Genomic DNA, 19,394 nt, shown 5'->3' with positions numbered 1-19,394 from the left:
CAGACCTTCTTCAGAGGCATGAGTGTCGAACTCAAACTCTTCTGGCAGATTCCAGCGGGTGTAGCATATTCCGCGAGGCTTATGAACTTGACCAGACTCAAATGATTCTCTCCAAATAAGCAATCTGGAGTGAGGTTGCCTGCTTGAATGCACTGAAGCATTTAGGTTGACGATCACTGGATGCCAAGAGGGCTGACCTGGGCGAACCACAATGAATGAACGATTTGATACCCCTGCTTGCCCGTCTTTTTTTTCAATCACTGTCGTCTCCCACTTACTGTAACCGAAATGCTTATTTCTTCATTTCAGGCGATTACTGAATAATATGAATCCCGCGACCCACAACCCCTGTTGAAACATGTGGCGAAGAAATGGAATTAGGACCCCTCAAGCCGGCTTGTCTAAGGTCTTTATTAGTTCAATCCAGCAGGATTATGACCTCAGTACCATAACGCCATATTCATATTTGTTAGATTTTCAAGGTGAGCACTGATGGTCTAGATAATCGCGTTCCCTCCACTCAGAGGCCCTAGCCTTCTGGTCGAAATGCGCAGCCCGTCCCATCATCATCGCATAATTTCACAGCTACGCATCACTAGCCCCAGCGGGATCCACGCAGGAGTGCACCAATAATATCCTAAAGGAGTCACGCAGCCCACCCGCCCGTCCTGAGACTTATCTAAGGCCTCTTCGGCGCTTGGCCAGATTTCCCTGGACACAGTCCAGTTCGGCCTTATCTCGTTCCCGTCAACCTCACTTTTACATGCTGCCATGGGCCTTCTTTGATAAACAACCTGGCTGTATCTTCTTTATAGATCGATTACTGCATAGGGTTGTCGTGATAATTGATTGACTAGACGATTGAAATGGCTATGCCAAACTTATGCTACTGAAAATCTGATCCTGACACTCCGACGGACAGCCATGTGGATTCAGTCTTAAATTTGTACTGGCTCGCTCTCGATGCCCACCAGCACTCCGCTTATCGATACCACATTGACTCGAGGAGACTGATAAATTTGGACGATGTCACAAACTACCGGGCATGTTCCTCAGACTCGGAATTCAGGATGGCTACCTCAGACTTTGCGTCGTCGGTACTTGTTCCCCTTGGCTGGCCTAATGGCGGCCATGGTGATTGTCACAGAAGTCCTTCGGCAGTGGGGTAACGACACAGGTGGACTTGATGTGTTCACTGACTCTGATGAGATCACCATTGCCCGAAAGTTCATCTTCACCTATGTCCCGAGCATCTTGGGCATGGTTGTGGCCATTCTATGGTCTGTCGTTGAGTATGATGCTCTTCGTCTGGAGCCATACTTTCAACTTTCCAAGCCAAACGGAGTGTCGGCCGAGGTACTTTTGCTAAATTATGAGTTTGGTCATTTCACCACCGCCCCATTCTTTGCATTTAGGAATCGACACTGGATGGCAGTTTTCATCTCGATCTTGAGTGTCCTCTTGCAATTGGTCTTTCCCACACTTCAAAGCAGTCTCTTCAGAATGGATGATGCCACAGTCTATAAGAGTCAACATCTCGAGATCTGGCCGGAGTTGATCGATATGGAAGGGCAAGCATCCGTGTCATACAACTCAACAGTGAACCACACAGCCTCTCGGGATCACCGTTATCTGACTTACGATGAACCAGATTCGAATAAGTATGCAATGGCGCCAGTAAATATCCCCTGGGATATTCAGTATGACACGACGATGTGGGAACTCACCCAGTCTGTCTACTGGGCAGAGCTGGATTGTATTGATTTGAAAGTGAAGGATGATTTGGTCATCGATGTCTTGACGAATCAAACCAGCTCAGAGGCAGCTTCGCCATATGATCGATCGGCCGTATGGGATATGAGCGTTGCATCATCAACTTCAGAAAACTGCTCGATGCATTTGAGTGAAGCAATTTCCATACCAGCCACAAATGGTTCATTCCAGATATCGCATTGGCAGCCAGTCTTAAGTACATCAAGTCTCGATGATGCGTGCGCTGCTATTGACCTTGTGGGCGTCGTTCTTCAAGTCAGCTTGAACCAAACCAGCCAGAATGTAAGCAGCAATCGGTCGAATTCACAGGGCTCTGATTTTACGCATAATGTCAGTGGCTTTGGCTGCCAGATTGTCTACCGGACCTCGGAGGCCAGCATTTCACTCCAGGCTAATGGATCATTATCCGTCACCGCATTGCATTCAGATACTATGAGCAATGTTTCTGGGGTATCCTTGAATACGACTCATTTCAAAAACCTTATCTTGTCAGAAGTACTTGCAAACAATGGCACCTCATTTTGGAATAGGGAATTGGTCGGACTGTCTGCTTCTCAAGATACTCTAATCTCGACGCTCAACCGAGGCATCCAGAAAGCCTTTGTACCATTGATGAACCGGATCTTCGACGTCTGCGCCCAATCCAATTATGTCCAGGCGTCTCATGTGACGCATCAAATGGCCATAATGGTTGGACCGTGGCAGTCCCTCATGTCTGAGGCGATCCTTGCGCTGAGCGTGATAGTGATCTTATACCTAGCCTACGCTTACCCACGCCGCCCAAACCTGCTTCGAGGCGATCCTGCATCTATTGCGTCGATGTGCGGCATCATGGCAGACATTATCGATATCTCGCATATCTCGCATATGAATCTTGATGAACTGTCGACAAGGCAGTTAAGATCTATCCTTCAGAATTACAATTGCCGCTGGCAACAGGAGAGAGAACCTCCCTGTATCTGCATCGAGCCATCGCATGGTATGCCATGATTTCCACATTGTCAAAAAAATGGTACTGACTTCGAATAGTGCCTCGCTCCCCGGGAAGAGCTGCAAAAGCCCGGTCTGATCCACGACCTCATTTCCTCCTGATCCCGATTTTTGGACTTGAAATTTTCATCTTCGCTGTGGCAGTTGCTGGTCTTGCAACTGTGATCGCATTGTGTGTGAAAGATGGCTATGTTATTCCGTTGACCTTCGTCAGCTCAAGCAGCATAGGGGTTCTATTTTCCCTGGTTCCATCATCAATCGTGTCTATCATACGTGCGATTTGCCTCTCAATATACCGTTACCTGAGCGTTCTGGAACCATGGGCAGTCCTTCAGACGGGAGGAGCATCTGCTGCCTCATCTCTACTGCTTGAGTATGGGTCATTGAACCCATTTGCCTCACTTTTCAATTGGTTCAACTATAATCATATCCTGCTCGGGCTTGTGGGCGTGGCATGCATTGTCAACACCGGACTCAGTATTCTAGTCAACGGATTGTTTCATCATGACCTTGGCCCGACAACCGCGGATACTGAAATGAAGACCTGGTATAGCTATGAGTCATTCGCCATCAGACAACCATCATCGGTGCTTCCAGAACTCGATACTATGCGGACGAGTATTTATAGTGGCTCCTCTCTGCTACCATGGACAACTTCCAGCCACTCCTTTCTTCCCGCTTGGACCGACAACTCTTCGGATTGGCTTATCGGTGGCTCTTTGCGGGGTGTGGGTGCCGACATACTCTGCCGAGGGCTATCGGTTGCGGATAACTTCACCCAAGACCCCGGCTCCAATGTTGGCCGTTGGAGGTATTCTCCATTCAACGAATCCAGTATAACATGCGAAATAAGCGCAATACGGCATACAACCAACGTGGAGGATGTCAGTATGTTGGTCAATTTTTTCGCCTCAACACCTACCGAAGCAGCTGAAGGTTGCCATAAGCCAACTATATTGGTGGTGGCCCAGCCAAGCGACAGCGACCATACCCAGATAACTAGTGCCAACACGGTCGCGATGATTTGCGAATCGTTCATCGTCATGCAGAATTTTTCAGCGGCCTGGAATTCGCAAGGCTTCATACAGAATCACATACCACTTAATGACACCACCATTGCCGATGGTCCGATGTTACAGAACGGCACCTCAAATCTGAACAATTACAACCACAGACTATCTAGCCCTGTCCTCACAAACGGCTCGTTCCAGGAACAAAATACTTCTACTCAGGTTGATTATTTCGGCAGCCTGACAGTGAGTCTTTACGAATTGATGAACTCCAATACGTCAGACATTGACGTCGGTGTACTCAAAACTGCTGCCCGCTCGGTCTACCGGTCCATGTTTGCTACCGATCTCTCCCTCAAGAGAGACGCTTATTTTCGTCACCTCAAAACCCCCGCCGGCATCAAGGATGGCATCATATACCATATTTCCTGGGCGGTTTACCCATCTGTCCTGTCATTCATCTGTGTCATGCTAATAGTCGTATTTGACGCGTGTATTGTGGCATCAGTCTTCATTACTAGACGGTATCGATTCCGGTTCCCACGGATCCCACGATCTATCGGCTCCATCATGCCTTGGATCACTCAGAGCGGGATCTTGGATGATTTCAAGGGCACATATGCATGGAGCGACGATGAACGACGAAAGCACTTTGCGGATCTCGACAAGAGGTATAAGCTTGATAGACTGGAGACGCCGGATGGAAAGTGGAAATACATCTTGGACGAAGACAGAACGGTGGGCCGCGACAATGAATCCGTCATAGACGAGGAGCCAAGACAGAAAAGTACATCGAGAATCCAGCTTCGGGTGTTTTTTAGGCGGACAACTTCCGAATCCTCTGGTGAAGATCAACATGGCTAATGGAGTCGGTTGTTCGTCATGAATGTGCGTCTACATGGGCTTTCAACCCAATATAATGCCATCCGAGCAGGCTTACTTCACCTCTACAAGTAACTAACCTGTTAGTGGATGAACGTGACTCCTGGACGACACACCGACCTCCCATCCTAGGATCAGCAACCATCACTCGCTGAAGCCAGTGGGAAAAATGCCCGAGTACACAACAGGATAGTGAAAAGGGAAGCAGGAATCCTTTATACAGCTATGGATATACATGATGCCGTCCTCCCATACCACGGTGCATGGGACTGTCCGTTCGATGCAAAAACACAGACTTGATAAATGCTACCTTGGAATGAAATAGAGATTTCACAAGGCCCCAGGATATCTCTAGCTCAGCAAGACGAGCTAATTCTGTGCGTTGTGCGGGATAGTGGCAACAATCATGCTGGCATATTAGAGTTTGATTATGCGTTGGATTTCTATGGGAAGGACAAGTGATGGTTCACGGAAGCCAACCATCACATGGAAAGGTGTGATATTGATGTGCCCATTTATGCAGGTGTAACAGCACTGAGCAACCACCCCCAAAGTTTCTGGGACCGAAGCCAATTTTATTCGTTGTTTGTGCTTCTGCAGAGTTGACTTCCATCCCATGTCCCGTATGAATCTCGGGAATTCAACTGGTTGATCTGGGGACTTCGCGGAGTCGATTCCCGAATAGGTACCTTGCACGGACCGTCATCGGCGGTCACACCATAAGTTGCTTTGGTGGTAGGGATTTATCTTTTCATAGCCCGCATTTTCTGGCTAGTGCGTGATGGAGGAGTGGTTGTGTGCTTGGTGGTGCAGTTGCTGGGCGCTTAGAGTGTGATGAGCGGCGGCGATTGGCCCCGCCTCCACCTTGCCTCCCCCTCACGCCTGAAGCCTCTTTCTCTCTATCTCTACCCTCCCCTGATGGTTGACTGAAGGCCATCGACCAGCTATATAGCCGCTCAGCAGTCGCCTGCATTCGAACCCTTTCTCTTTCCTGACACGCTGTCTGTTTGAGGTTGTGCAGTTTTTCTTCCTGTTCTATTTTTGTCTTTGTCTAGTTCGTTTGGCTGGCCCAAGCAAGCTATTTGTTTTCTTCGCTTCTTCTCCATTGACGTCAATAAATAATAATAGTATCATTCACACGCCTGCTTTAGTGGACACTTTGTTGATCAAAGTTCTGCTGCCAATCGGTTCACTGCACTCATCGTATTGAATTTTCAGAGCATCCTTTACATCTATCGCACGAACATCACCACCTTCTATCCCTCGTCTATCAATTGTTGTTCAAGATGTACGCCCGGCCTAAGCTTTCGTTGAGCATCTCTGCGGCGCAAAATGCCTCTCGTTCGTCGTTTCCCCTCAAGTCGCCTGGTGCTGTTCCCCGAACGCCAATCTCCCCAGCGAGTCCAAGTGCAAAGCGATTCTCGACCTTACAGCTGCCGTCCTTCGGCTACAACAACTCCTGCACCTCCAAAAGCATTCTTAAAAAACACTCCGCGCCAGGGGCCCCAAGTGCTTCGGACAAACGGATTCAGTTCAAGGGCACTCCGACTGTTCATTGTGTGACGCCCATTGAGAATCCAGAGGAGTATTACGGCACCTACACCAAATTGTCGCGGGAGGAACGACGCTGGGTCGTACGAGATTGAACTGGACACGATTCCAACTGGGCTTCCCGAGCTTCTAGACGAATGGTACAGTGGTGAGCACACCGACAAGAAATGTTCACCAAGAAGGGTCAGGGCGAGGTCAAAGCTTTGGCTTCGACCTTGCGCACAACTTGCCCATACCCAACCCCGACACCACTTTGACATGCCGATTTTGTACATCAAGGACGAGGGTGGGTCTTGGCGTTGATCTGAGGTCATTTTGTGGGCGTCAGATCTCAGGACCGGTAGGGTATATGAGTTTGATGCTTCCTGAAAGAGAGAGTTGAAGTGCATTCTCTCGGCGTGTATGACTTCTGTTATGATTATGACGTGATGATATGATTTGGCGTCCAATTACTTAGCATACGGGCATATCCTGGAGTATTCCAATGACATTCGTTTGAGCTCACTACGTCCTTGCCTTTCAAGTATGGATTTAAATTTGTTTTGACCACAATTAGGAGAATGGTTCCTATTGCTACTGACCGCCAGACATGTTTCCTTTCCGGTCCCGTTAGGGCAGCATTTCAGGGCTCATGTGGCCCGTGCGAGGAAACCTCCGGGCCGCTTCTTTCGCCGCCGACGGGCGATAGAATCTTGTCTTGTCCTATGCGCCGCTCACAAGTCCCCTCTATGTCAATACTCTCCAGATTATCTCCTTTCGCGTTACGGCGAAGCGTGGGAGTCGCTGCGAGGGGCTGTTCTCTGCCCCGTGCTCGTGGGTTGCTCACTCTCGCCATCGAGACGTCCTGGTTCGTTCAAGGTCCCTTGCATACTGCATTGCATGAAGTACAGTAATCTGACAAAAGCTCTTCATGTAGCGATGACACCTCGGTTGCGATAGTCGAAAAGAAGGAAGGCTACGCGAAAATCCACTTTCACGAGAAAGTAACATGCGACTCCACGGCTTACAAGGGCATTCATCCGGTTGTCGCGCTCGAGTCGCATCAAGAAAACCTCGCGAAGCTCGTCAACAAGGCGCTCACCAGTTTACCACCTGCTCCCTCCTCCGATACCCCCCTTCACAAGCTTGTTACACTGTCAAATGACAACGAACCGCGACGCAAACCGGACATCGTGTGTGCTACGCGGGGCCCAGGCATGAGGACCAATGTCTTGGTTGGGTTGGATACGGGGAAGGCACTTTCCGTGGCATGGCAGGTTCCATTCATCGGTGTGCATCACATGCAGGCTCATCTGGTGACACCGCACCTTCAATACTTCCTGGATCAGAGCCCGGAAAACGGCCCAGAGCACGCCAGCTCTCATCATGACGGTGGAATACCTGAACAGGCCAAGCCTGCGTTCCCATTCATCTCCATCCTCGCCTCGGGAGGCCACACGATGCTGGTGAAATCCACCTCGCTCACGAATCACGAGATCCTGGCCTCGACGCTGGACATCGCGGTCGGGTCCGCGCTCGACAAAGCGGCGCGGCTGATTCTGCCCGACTCGGTCATCGCGACGTCCAAGCACTCCGTGTACGCCAAAGCGCTGGAGCAGTATGCGTTCCCCAACGGCCGCGCCGACCACGCCGACTACCGCGCGCCGGCGACCCGGCGCGACGAGGTCCAGGCCCCCGAACCGAACGAGTGGGGCTGGTCCTTCACGACGCCCTTCGCCAACACCCGTGATCTGGCGTTTAGCTTCACCTCCATCGAACCGACCGTCGAGCGACTGATCAGGCGGAAGGAGGAGGCCGGCGAGCGGTGGGCGGACGGCGAGCGGGAGGCCCTGGCCCGCGCAGCCATGCGCACTAGCTTCGAGCACATCGCCTCGCGCCTGATCATCGCGCTCGAAGACAAGCCCCACGAGACGCCCATCCAGTCGCTAGTCATCAGCGGCGGCGTCGCGGCGAACCAGTTCCTAAAGACCGTGCTCCGGGCGTTCCTGGACGTGCGCGGCTTCGAAAACATCGAGCTCTACGCCCCGCCGCCGTATCTGTGCACGGACAATGCGGCGATGATCGCGTGGGCGGGTATGGAGATGTACGAGGCCGGCTGGCGCACGGATCTCTCGGTTCATGCGCTCAGGAAGTGGTCTCTTGCTGACAATTCTAATGCGCAGGATGGAGGCTTCTGGGGACCCGGCGGGTGGATCAAGGAGGAATTCAAGGAGTAAAATGATAGGGGTGTATTCGTGAGTATCACGCTTGCACTATTGTACACTAGTCATGGCCATTGTATATTACAAGTCTTTCAGCTCCCTGCTCGGAGCTTATGTAGGTATAATGAGAACTAGGGGTTTCCGTCACTACGGCTGATCGTGAATCATCACGATTCCAGAGCGTTGACAATGACCATGGAAATAGAGGGCATTGCATAATATGGATGAATGTGGTTGTGAGTGATTCAGCTGGAATGCATTGCCTGGTTTCATAACAGAACTAATGCTTTTTCCCGTTTCCTACAGGCCTTGCATGCGGCATCATCGAAATGATCGTTTGCCAGGCCGCTGTTCAATCCCGGCTTGCAAGCTTTCTTTTTTCTCCAAACCGGTAGAGTCTCAACGACGCGCCAAGTCATCTCGCGCAGTGGCCAGAGAGTAGTTAGGCGCTTTCTCCTCACATATAGGCATGAAAAGCAGGATTCGAGTTTCTTCTCCCAGCTTATAATGTGAAACCACCGTCCCTTGGTGTAATTTAAGCATTCAATAGCTTTTTATACAGCGGGCGTACCCTGTGGCCTGCCCCCCGAGTAACAGGATTTCTCCTAGGTGAAGCGAATTGAGAGAAAAAAAACAATCATCCACCTGCAACAGGATTGCCCTGTCGGAGAGCCGTCACTTGTTTCCGAAGCTCGAGGAAGAAATCCTTGCCGTTGGCCATTTGATTCGCTGTTTGTTTTGGTTCATGTATTAGACAAATTCGTCAAAAATAACCGCATGTTCTTGCGGGGCTGATAGTTGTATTCTGCGCGGGTGAGAGTGGTATTTATAACGTACGTTTAGCACCCCAGGGTCCGCTAGCCCGGTTGTTCGTGTCCTTGCCTTGCGGTTTATAGAAGAACGGTCTCGGTTCTGGGACGATGTGCACGGGTTAGTCTCTCGTTTGTTTAAACTCCGGACATGGGTTCCGTGTGCATTGTTTCTAGTGACGGGGTTCGTACCTCCGGGTCCTGCGGAGTCAAGAAAACAGTTTGTCAGCTATAGCACTCTCGACGAGCTACTGGACGTGGGAGACCATTCTCAGTGAGATCCAACATACCTCTTCTGAGAGCCGCCTTCGACTCTGTAGCATTGAAGTTCCGCACGGGGACGTGCTGTTCCTGCCGAGGTCCCGAGGGAGGAGGAGGAGGAGGCTGTTCGCGCGAGGAATCGTTCCATGTGTTCGGCCCTCCTCGAGAGCTGCCATGGGCGCTCATTGTTCGGGAGGAGGAATGTCTCTGCGCGGCGTGGCGGTTCTGCTCGTACGGGCGACCTCCGCGCCAGGTACTGCTACAATGAGCCGGATGGGTCAGCCACCAGGAATGCTGCTGGCACGAGGGGCAGGGAGAGTGGTTATTGGGGAAGCTGCTTTTGGGGGGAGGACAGGGAAATTAAGACATGCATAGAGAGAACTAGAACATACCGCTCTTCGCCGGGACCACTCATGCTTGTCTCCAATCGATCACCGATCACGATCAGTTAGGAGTTTTTTGTCTTCCAGCACGGGGTAAACCGTGTAGAATTGTGGTGGTTTATTGTGAGAGGAAGATGGAAAGACGGGGAGCTGGAGGGGACCGTGGACGGGCGGCGGAGATTCCCCTGCGCGGGAGAGGGAGGCGGGTCTGTCTCTCCGCCTTTGGCTTGATAAGCCCGGAGTGACATTCATTCACTCTCCAGCCCGTCCGTTGCTGTTCGCCGGCTTGTCTCTTTCGCGGTCCTCCTCGTCGTCGCGCGTCTTCCCCTCGCTTGTCGCCCTCCCATCCCAACGTGCTTACAAGTCGGAACTCCTTTCTTCGATGAGTCATGCTATACTTATTTGGCTTATTTGATGTGGTGATAATTCGTCTTACGGCGCGGTCTACTTGGTTGTGATTCCTACGACAATTCCCTTCTGCCCTCCCCCCCCCCCCCCTCCTCTCTCAAAACACCCACACACGGTGAGGCTGAGCGGCGAGCTCGGGCGAGGGTCCATCAACAAATAACCACACGCCGCTTTCATCCGATCTCACAAATTCCTACCGAACAAAGAATATGGCGCCGCTCTCGTCGTCAAAATATCGTTCCTCGCCGGGTAGATCGTCCAGAAACCAGACCAAGGTCACCCTAAAGGCATCTCGGAGCTCAGATCCGAGCACTTCGGAAGGCCCACCCCTCAAGAAACGGAAGTATATTCCAGGTGGTCCCGGTGGAGGAGGGCGGTATATCGAACTAGAAGTGAAGGAGCCAGCTTCGAGACAACCAAAGTCCGGTCCAGCAGCTCGACGCAATTCCTCGAGCTCCCGCAGTCGCCCTGCTCCTGCTCCAGCTCCAGCTCCAGAACCCGAGCCTCCTCAGCCCGTACAGTTACCGCCTCCGCCTCCTCCTCTTCCTCCGCCACCTCCTGTACCATCCACGCCGCCTTCTGCGCGTCTGACACGAGAAAAGAGCCAGAACCGTGGCCGCTTCGGCTCATCGACCGCGGCTGCCCTTGCGCTACAACAAGGAGATGGGTACAAACCACGCGAGGAACGGGGCTGGGAGGAGTTCCATCCGGACCTGGACATCGACACCAAGTTCACGATTTTCAGTGCAGAAGAGGTGGATAGGCCTCCACCGTCGGCTTCGATAGCTCACATCCTATCGCCCAACGGCCTGGATAACAGTAGCGACAAGGATCCGATCGCAGAGCTCATTCGAGCGCACGCCAGTGGCAATTCGCCGACGCCAATCAAGCGCCGCCCTGGCCGCCCTCCTCGTCGCCCCGAAGCTATCCTCCATGCTCTGGGTATCTCGCCGCAACCGAAACCTGTTCCTCCTCCCGGTCCCAATCCACGCGAAAGGCTGACCCTCCCGAAGCCCGCGTTCCGACTGCGGGATCCGTTCACCTTCTATGACCAACCTGGTGTCGGTCAGCAAAACTATGTCGACCGTACCATGGCTAGCGTTGGCTATCAGGAGAGCGACCTGTTCTTGCGGCATGACCGGCGGTTGGTTCGTATGTCAGAGTGTGCGCAGGAAGATGATCTAGATCTGACCAACCTTGTTGCCTCAGAGGGGGAGGTCAATGCGGCTGTTGGTCGGGTGGAGTATGACATGGACGAACAGGATGAGAAGTGGCTGGAAGACTACAACGCGAAAAGGAGGGAAGATCAACTGGAGCCAATAAAACCGGCGGTCTTTGAAATCACCATGACCAAGATCGAAAGAGAGTGGTATGCCCTGGAGAAGCGTATTCCAAAACCAAACCCGAAACCCCCGCAAACGCAGCGCCCCCGTTCGAGCTCTGCCGCCGCGGTCAATGGTGAAACTGCCCCCGGCGAAGAGCAGGACAGCAAATGTGCCATTTGTGATGACGGCGACTGCGAGAACTCGAATGCGATTGTGTTCTGCGATGGATGCGACCTAGCGGTTCACCAAGAATGCTACGGCGTTCCTTTTATTCCCGAAGGGCAATGGCTTTGCCGCAAGTGTCAACTCATAGGTCGGGGATCCGTTAACTGCATTTTCTGTCCGAACACCGAGGGCGCCTTCAAACAGACTACTTCCTCGAAATGGTCCCATCTTCTGTGTGCTATCTGGATCCCAGAAGTCTCGATCGGTAACCCATCTTTGATGGAGCCGATTACTGACGTCGAAAAAGTGCCGCGAAGCCGCTGGAAACTCAATTGCTATATCTGTCGTCAGAGGATGGGTGCATCTATCCAGTGTAGCAACAAGAACTGTTTTGTGGCGTTCCACGTCACGTGCGCCCGACGAGCCCAGCTCTATCTGAAAATGAAGTCAGGTCATGGAACCCCGGCCGTGATGGACTCCCATCTCCTCAAGGCCTTCTGTGATAAGCATGTTCCGCCTGAATGGCGAAGGGAGCATGGTACCGATGCTGCCACGGCGGATGCGATCGAGTACTACCGGAATACCATGCAGGGTCGCCGCTGGGGAGACAGCCAGGCAGCGGCGCTCTCGTTGGAACCAGTCCACTCCCATATTGGAGAGCATGGAGAGGACGACGCGCACCGGACACATACACCACGTATTACTCTTACTGTCGGTGGCAACAAGCGTAAGCGAATGACTGCACCTAAAACGATCTGGAAGCTACCGTCCGGAGCTCCGGTGATTCCTCAGGTCGTCCTGAACTCGGTCGGCGCTTCGCTCCAACGGTTTGGAGTACGGCAGCGAAAGCAGTTTGCTGAAGATGCCTGCAAGTACTGGACCCTCAAACGCGAAGCGAGACGAGGTGCTGCGCTTCTGAAACGGCTGCAGCTGCAGTTGGAGACCTTCTCATCGATGGAGATGACCAGGAGAGATTATGTTGCGATGGGGGTGACCGGCAGCAAGCGACTTCAGCGGCGCATCGATTTCGGCCAGAGGCTTAGCTACGATCTGGATAAATTGAGGACGCTGTGCGACGAAGTCAGAAGGCGAGAGCAGGAAAAGCTGAAAGACGTGGAAACTCTACGCAGTATCGTAGACACCGTCTACTTCCCTATTTTCCCTTTGCTCTGGCCTATCTTCGAAAAGGCTCAAGGGTAAGCAGCTGTGCTGGCTATATTATCTATTTCCTCTTTTGCTAATGTCCTTCGCAGGCTTGACGGGAAAGGTATCTTCAAGAACGGACTGTCGTCCATCCGTGCAAAGCTCCAAGAACGCTACTACTCGTCGGTGGCATCTTTCTCTGCCGACCTTGCCCGGGAATTCACCACGGAGATTGGTGTGCAACCAGCTGGGGACACTGCAGAGCTACAGATGCAGATCAGCGGCCGTGCCCCCGAACTCAGTCTCGAACAACGTGAGAAGAGAAAATTGGCTAAGCGCATTATAAAAGCTATTCAACCGGCACTGGAAGATGCTATCAGGAAAGAGAGCGAACTGAACCGCAAGCCTTTCGAGCAAGAATTGAAGGAGCTTGATCTCATGCTAGAAAATAGCGTCATGTCCCGGCGAGGGTCTGAGGTCGACTCTACAGAGCAGTGCGCAACCGACAAAGCAGATCAACCTCAAGATCTGAGTCAAATCGTGGAGCCAAGGGTTGAATATATTACTGCTAAGATGGAGATCGATGAAGGGACCGACATCGCCGCGGTACCTGAAAAGGCCGACGCAGCTGTCGAGCCCAATGCAGAAGTGCCGCCGCCTGCTGAAGAGTCTACTGAACCATCTGCCCCGCCAGTGGCCGACTCAGGATCCACGTCTACCACTGCGGTGCCGGAAACAGAGACCCAGACCGTTGAGGATGCACCAACAACTTCACAACCTACCATGGAAGGAGTTGAGCCAGCTGTGAATGGATCGGTCGAGAAGACCGACCTAGACAGCTCGAAACGAGAAAGCCCACCGTCCGACGCTCAGAGACAGTCTCACACCCCGCCCCACAGCTTTACAGGCGACCAGCAACATCCCTTGTCGCAGGGAGGCATCCAATGGTATATGCAACCCTTTGATCCTGTAGGGACCACCATCCATGAGGAGCGCTGGACGGGACGGGACGTTATGCGGGGAATGAGTGAGGAATTAAGCGAACTAGATGAGGATGAACTGAAAGATCTGGTAGAGGAGGATGAGCTAGAAGGACAAGTGGCCAGCTCATCGCTGGAGACTTCGGATGGAAAGGGTGCTCCTCCCCAGCAACATGTAAAGACTCATCGGACGCGACGACGCTGGCGTGGGTTTAAGTAAGAAAGAGCAAGGCAAGATGGGGATAATTGTCTGATGTGGACTGTTTCTTTGTTCCTTCCTCTTTACATCGCCATTTGTTCGCCTCTATTTGTTTTCGTGTGTTTGCTTTTTCTTTTTCTTTTTTTGTCGACAGTTGTTTAGCCAACTGGAAGGGATGGGCGTTAAGGCATGCCTTCATGGCCATGGGGGAATGGCATTTTTGGGCCGTAGATCGCCAACATCGCGTAATGAATGGGCGTTAAGTGCATGGATATTCTAATTGAATGAAATCTTTGGTGACCTATCTGTGGATTGTGAAAATTGTGAATGGATTTCGTTTGTTTGCTTGCTTGCGCTGAAATTAGTAGGTGTAAAGCACACGGAGCAGAGGAGGTGAATTGAAAGATTGGCTTGGCACAGAGCCGCTGGCGGGCCAGACTGGATGGAGACGAACCTGTCTCTCTCTCTCTCTCTCAGCTTTCTCTCTCTCTCTCTTCTCTCTTCTCTCTTTCCCGGTTTCCTCCCCCTTCTTTCATCATCATCACTTCGGGAATTCCTTTCCATCCTCCTTCCTTCTCCCTTTCTTCCCTTTTCCCTTTCCTCACTCCCAGTTCTTTCCACGGATCCCAGAAACAAACTCATTTTTTTGAGTTTCTTCTCTGCCCGTGTGTGAACGCAATCGTAATCGGTCGTTGAATTTTTCAGCTGCCCATTTCTAATTCTCAGCGTCGCGCGCGCTCTCCTCGACCCATTCAACCTCTGTCGATTCTTCTTTCTGTTTCTTCACGAAAACCATCATCATGGCTACAGAGTACGATCACGAGAACGGTCGCTACGACGGTATGTCAAAGCTATCGCCTTCACAGCCCGGGCTGCTGATTGTCCGGGTAACTACGCAATAACACGGCTAATCCGCGATGCTGGTTTTTCTCTTCGCAACTGAATAGACGAACCTCGCTTCACCCGCGACCGCAGCGCATCTCCTCGCGATGAGCCGCGCGGCGACCGCACCCGCAGCCGTTCTCCCAACGGACGCGTCGATGACCGGTACGTTACCCCAGAAAAGAGCTTCCAGGAAGCAGCATCATCGTCACCCACGGGTGGCGATATCCCCCCATGGGCAACCAGCTGACCTTGAGACCATCACATGTTTAGCCCCCCTGTTGATACCCGCAAGCCTCCTTTGGATGACGATGAAGAGGGCGCCCTCAACACTGGATCTAACCTCTTCGTCACCGGCATCCACCCCCGTCTGACCGAGTCGGACATTTCGCGTCTCTTCGAGAAGTATGGTGACGTCGAGAACTGCTCGATCATGGTCGACCCTCACACCAAGGAGTCTCGTGGCTTCGGCTTCGTCAAGATGGTCACCGCCGAGCAGGCTGATGCCGCCAAGGAGGGTCTCCAGGGTGAGGTCATTGAGGGACGTACCCTGAGCATCGAGAAGGCTCGTCGTAGCCGTCCCAGAACCCCCACTCCTGGCAAATACTTCGGTCCCCCCAAGCGTGGTATGCTTCGAATTTCCTTACCCCACGTGTGAACGAAACAATCATCTAATACTGACTACAGAAGACTTCCGTGGAGGTCCCCGTGGTCGTGGTGACCGCTATGATGACCGCCGTGGTGGTGGCTACGGTGGCAGCTGGCGTCGTGGCGGCGACGATTACCGCTATGGCCGCTATGATTCCTACAGTGACCGCCGCGAGTACGGCGGTGGTCGTGATTACCGCGACTACGGTCGCCGTGAGTACCGTGATGACTATGGTTACCGCGGTGGTGGTGGCGGTGGCGGTGGTGGCATCGACCGTTATGCTTCTGGCGGCGGTCGCGAGGACCGTTACAGCCGCGATGAGCGCCGCGGTGGTGAGGAGCGTCGTGGCGGTGGTGGCGGCGGCGGTGGTGGTGAGGATCGCCGTGGTTACTACGATCGCGATGCCAACCCTCCCAGCTATGGATCCGCTCCCCCTGCTCGTGAGCCCTATGCCGGTGGTGGTGGCAGCGGTGGTGGTGGTGGCAGCGGCAGCGGTGGTCGCTCCTACGAACCCCGTGGCGGCGATGACCGTTACAGCACCAGGTAGGTGGACTGATCAGACATGGGTGGTTGAATCGAGGTCATGCCACGTTCTCCCTCCCAGGCCTATCTAGGTCTTCTTCCTCGTTTCCTTTCACTCTTTGCCTCTTTACACCTTATCACACCCCTTGTTTCAATTCACCACCCTTGTCACTTCCCACTGTTCTTTGGAATGGTCCCCCGCTTTTTTCTTTTAATACCCCTGGATGAATGGAAATGGGCTCGAAGGGCCACGATAGGGACGTCTCTGTGTTGTCTTATGCCAGGAAAGCAAGCCAAGCCAAGGGAATCATCATCACATTCACATGTCAGCCTCGGGCGAATTCGGAGCGCCATCGAACTCTCGGCCTATTCGACCGTCAGTCTACGCGTGTGAAGAAAAAAGTTGAGAGAAAGACCAGAAAATCATTCTCGTGGACAGCAAGAAAAGAATTCTCTGTGGTTTCGTCGCTCCTCGGTCACACCTACTGATGTTTTCTTTTGTTAATTCGCTCGCGCAACTACCGGTGAAAAAAAGCATGGCGGCAAGGGAGAAAAAGAGAACAGAACAAGATCTTTACACACATTAACGTTGTAATTCCTCGGATTGTCAGATGGATCAGCACTGCTACATTTCACTCCTCAGCCCTTCCGGAAACTTGGTCGTTATCTCGCTACTAGTCAGTCAGTCAGTCTTCAGTCAGTCTTCAGTCTTCAGTCAGCTGTTCGCCTATTTTGCGTCTATTGCGTCTTATACAACTCTCTTTACACGTAACGACTTCTTCGATTGTATGCGGCCAGAAAAGAAAAGAAAAAGCTTCTACCATTAAATGATCTGCTCCAGGCTGTTCGTCGCGCCCTGGGAAAGGTTTCCTCTGGACCGCGACCGAGCCAAATCCGCAGCGCAAGAAATGCGGAAACAGTCTTGCGACGGCGGTTTTGCTGCGACCGCCATGTCTGCGTGGGTGTACTGCTGTGCGTTGTAGTATGGCCATGGAAGACAGCAAACACCGCAGAGCATCTTCTGTGCAGATACCTTTAATGCTTGGCCTGAGAGGGGATTCCCGTAAATACGACCCAAATTCAGAAGGCTACCTCTTGCGACGCAGCGTCTGGGAGGATTTGGAACGGTAGGTTTTTTGTTTTGATCCGGAGTATTGTTATTGTTGATTGTTATAGCACCAGAATTGATCTAAAGGGGAAATCTGACCTGGACCCCGGCCTACCTTACCTGGTTGAGAGTTGACCGACCGGCCGACCGATGACCGACAGGCTGAACTCCTTGCATCACAATGGTGACTCAGGGAGCATCATGATTGCTGCGGGTCCAATCCCGGTTTGCTAACCGCAGGTCAAATGGCACGGCTTTCGGTACTGTACTGTACATCTAGTCATAGGTAGTTTATGATTTTAGTGGAAATAATGGTTGTCTTGGTGATGAAGCAAGCTCTTTACATTCTACGTGCACTGCAGTGATGCTGGTTCTACGGTAGGTACATAGGAGGCCTGGTGGTCCAAGTTACCGATCCCTTGTGCGACCTGCCCATGGTGAGACACGTAGTAGTAGTCCGTAGTCCGTGGCCCATTCCTGGATTGCTCAAGATGACTGTCGATCTTGGACGCTAGATCTCCAAAAGTATATGTACTGTACATCCGCAGCAGGGAACTTCAAGCCTGGGAATCGTCCGCGGCCATTCGCAGGTCGACCCCCCTGAGTCTTTGTTGCTATTGCAGTGCTCTATGCTGCGCCAGGCTTCGGAGCAGAGCACGGCACCCTGGCAACCCTGTCGACCCTGGCGCAGCTCGAATTGCAGGCCAACACCTCACAAACTTGACAATGCACCTGCCCCAGCACATTGAAGCCGACCCTCCCCGATGCTCGTGTTTCCTCATTCTCTTGAGCAACAAGCGCTGTACCTTCACAGAGGTCAAGCCTCAAGCTACCCGCCAAGGGACATCTCCCCAGAGTTGACGAGTACAGAATGAATAGAACAGCCAAGCCTTCTAGATTTGTCTCAATGGGACATTCGCTCCCAATTTCGCGTCTAGGTCATACTCGTATCATCATAATTCGCATTCCACGCCAAACACACTTTTTTTTTGGGGGGGGTCCCCCGTCTGTATAATTCAAAACAATCACATGTGCGCATTATTCATATCACCTAGTTATTGTCTCCGTATTTGCTGGGAGTTGAGCTCTTCTTACTCCGGCGTTTGTGCTGTTGGTGCTGCTGTTGGTGCTGCTGCTGCTGCACCCCCTTGCTCGATTTCGTTACTCTTCTGAATCAGGAATTCGCCGAGCACGCGGAGGGGATTGGGTGGTCTGTTTGTTTTAGGGAGGGTCGTTAGCCTTTTTTTTTTCTCCGCCCCTCTTTTTTTTTTGTTGGTGAGAGAGAAGACAAGGGAGAGACGTACTGTTCCTTCGCGACACTCTTCATCCCTTCGAGCAGATACGGCACGATCTTCTCGTTCATGTATACGCGGGCGGGAGCTCCGCCCGGTCGGATTTGGGAGCCGTTGGCAGCGCTTGTTGCTGCTGCTGCTGCTGCTGTTGCTGCGGCGGTGGTGGTGGTGGTGGTGGTGTTGGTGGGTGTCGCGGCGGCGGAGTCTGCGGTCGGGGTGTTGGCGGAGGTTGAGTCGGCGGCCATTGTTGCTGCTGTTGCTGTCGTTGCTGGGAAGGGAGTGGGGGTTTGAGGTTGAGGCTGTTGCTGGTCCTGTGGTTGGGGCGTAGTAGCTACCGCTGTTTCTCCCTCTGCTGCTGGAGTTGAAGCTGAAGCTGAAGCTGCAGGGTCGGTCGCGGCGGAACCGTTTGCGGGGAACTGGTGAGGTCAGGGGATTATGGTTCCCAGTTTGTTGTTGAAGTAAAAGAAAGAGGACAATCAATTGTTTGTAAACAGGAATGTACAATAGAGTTGCGATTGACAGCGAAAGAAAAATTGCTGGAGGGGAATCGAGAGAAAAGCGGAGCTACTGAGCTTGCAATTGTCTCTCTTCCATCATGGGCTCCGCCGTGTGGGGTTTGGGATGGCCATCATTCCAGAGTTCCGTCTCGGAGAGGAGTTCCTTACTGGGTTGGAGTCGGTCATCGTGAGGTATATGTTCTGCAAGGGGTGGGGATCTGTGTCTATTGCTCTTTTGTGTTCTTTCTATTAAAAGTTATGTATGCAGGATAAGGGAAAGCAGATGAAATGCTTGCTGGATGGGAGTTACTGTACAACAAAGTTGATGAATCTCAGCCGAAGATCCCACTTGCGCCGACGCCGA

General features: G+C 52.4%; 7 protein-coding genes across 7 annotated transcripts; 5 read left to right on the top strand and 2 right to left on the bottom strand.

Moving 5' to 3' along the window:
• The first annotated feature begins 900 nt into the window (after window positions 1-900).
• On the top strand, window positions 901-5,022 carry BO86DRAFT_222510 (DUF3433 domain-containing protein). Its single transcript, XM_025666931.1, has 2 exons — window positions 901-2,752; window positions 2,803-5,022. Exons 1-2 carry the CDS (start codon window positions 1,027-1,029, stop codon window positions 4,635-4,637), a joined length of 3,561 nt encoding a protein of 1,186 aa, XP_025523316.1. The 5' UTR covers window positions 901-1,026; the 3' UTR covers window positions 4,638-5,022.
• Window positions 5,023-5,462: 440 nt separating this feature from the next.
• BO86DRAFT_392683 (uncharacterized protein) lies at window positions 5,463-6,710 on the top strand. The gene has a single exon (XM_025672859.1). The coding sequence runs from the start codon at window positions 5,942-5,944 to the stop codon at window positions 6,299-6,301; it is 360 nt and encodes a 119-aa protein (XP_025523315.1). The 5' UTR covers window positions 5,463-5,941; the 3' UTR covers window positions 6,302-6,710.
• A 142-nt stretch (window positions 6,711-6,852) lies between these two features.
• BO86DRAFT_392682 (N(6)-L-threonylcarbamoyladenine synthase family protein) lies at window positions 6,853-8,546 on the top strand. Its single transcript, XM_025672858.1, has 2 exons — window positions 6,853-7,053; window positions 7,123-8,546. Exons 1-2 carry the CDS (start codon window positions 6,935-6,937, stop codon window positions 8,420-8,422), a joined length of 1,419 nt encoding a protein of 472 aa, XP_025523314.1. The 5' UTR covers window positions 6,853-6,934; the 3' UTR covers window positions 8,423-8,546.
• A 498-nt stretch (window positions 8,547-9,044) lies between these two features.
• On the bottom strand, window positions 9,045-9,892 carry BO86DRAFT_403749 (uncharacterized protein; the record flags this gene model as incomplete). Its single annotated transcript, XM_025673960.1, has 5 exons — window positions 9,045-9,136; window positions 9,245-9,319; window positions 9,409-9,417; window positions 9,507-9,736; window positions 9,870-9,892. 5 exons carry the CDS (start codon window positions 9,890-9,892, stop codon window positions 9,045-9,047), a joined length of 429 nt encoding a protein of 142 aa, XP_025523313.1.
• A 448-nt stretch (window positions 9,893-10,340) lies between these two features.
• BO86DRAFT_392680 (putative PHD finger domain protein) lies at window positions 10,341-14,346 on the top strand (the record flags this gene model as incomplete). The annotated part of the gene is made up of 2 exons (XM_025672857.1): window positions 10,341-12,954; window positions 13,012-14,346. Coding segments are annotated over exons 1-2 (3,563 nt in total), but the record flags the coding sequence as incomplete, so codon positions are not given.
• A 220-nt stretch (window positions 14,347-14,566) lies between these two features.
• Window positions 14,567-16,451, top strand: BO86DRAFT_222451 (RNA recognition motif domain-containing protein). The gene is made up of 4 exons (XM_025666930.1): window positions 14,567-14,920; window positions 15,028-15,127; window positions 15,236-15,588; window positions 15,650-16,451. The coding sequence occupies exons 1-4, from the start codon at window positions 14,881-14,883 to the stop codon at window positions 16,156-16,158; spliced, it is 1,002 nt and encodes a 333-aa protein (XP_025523311.1). The 5' UTR covers window positions 14,567-14,880; the 3' UTR covers window positions 16,159-16,451.
• A 1,726-nt stretch (window positions 16,452-18,177) lies between these two features.
• On the bottom strand, window positions 18,178-19,016 carry BO86DRAFT_222447 (DPY30/SDC1 family protein). Its single transcript, XM_025666929.1, has 2 exons — window positions 18,546-19,016; window positions 18,178-18,453 (listed from the first exon to the last, which is right to left on the bottom strand). Exons 1-2 carry the CDS (start codon window positions 18,776-18,778, stop codon window positions 18,333-18,335), a joined length of 354 nt encoding a protein of 117 aa, XP_025523310.1. The 5' UTR covers window positions 18,779-19,016; the 3' UTR covers window positions 18,178-18,332.
• Between the last annotated feature and the right edge of the window lie 378 nt (window positions 19,017-19,394).

The sequence above is a fragment of the Aspergillus japonicus genome (genome assembly GCF_003184785.1).
Source record: "Aspergillus japonicus CBS 114.51 unplaced genomic scaffold BO86scaffold_74, whole genome shotgun sequence".
In the NCBI taxonomy this organism is placed as follows: domain Eukaryota; kingdom Fungi; phylum Ascomycota; class Eurotiomycetes; order Eurotiales; family Aspergillaceae; genus Aspergillus; species Aspergillus japonicus.
This window is presented reverse-complemented; position numbering and strand designations above follow the sequence as displayed.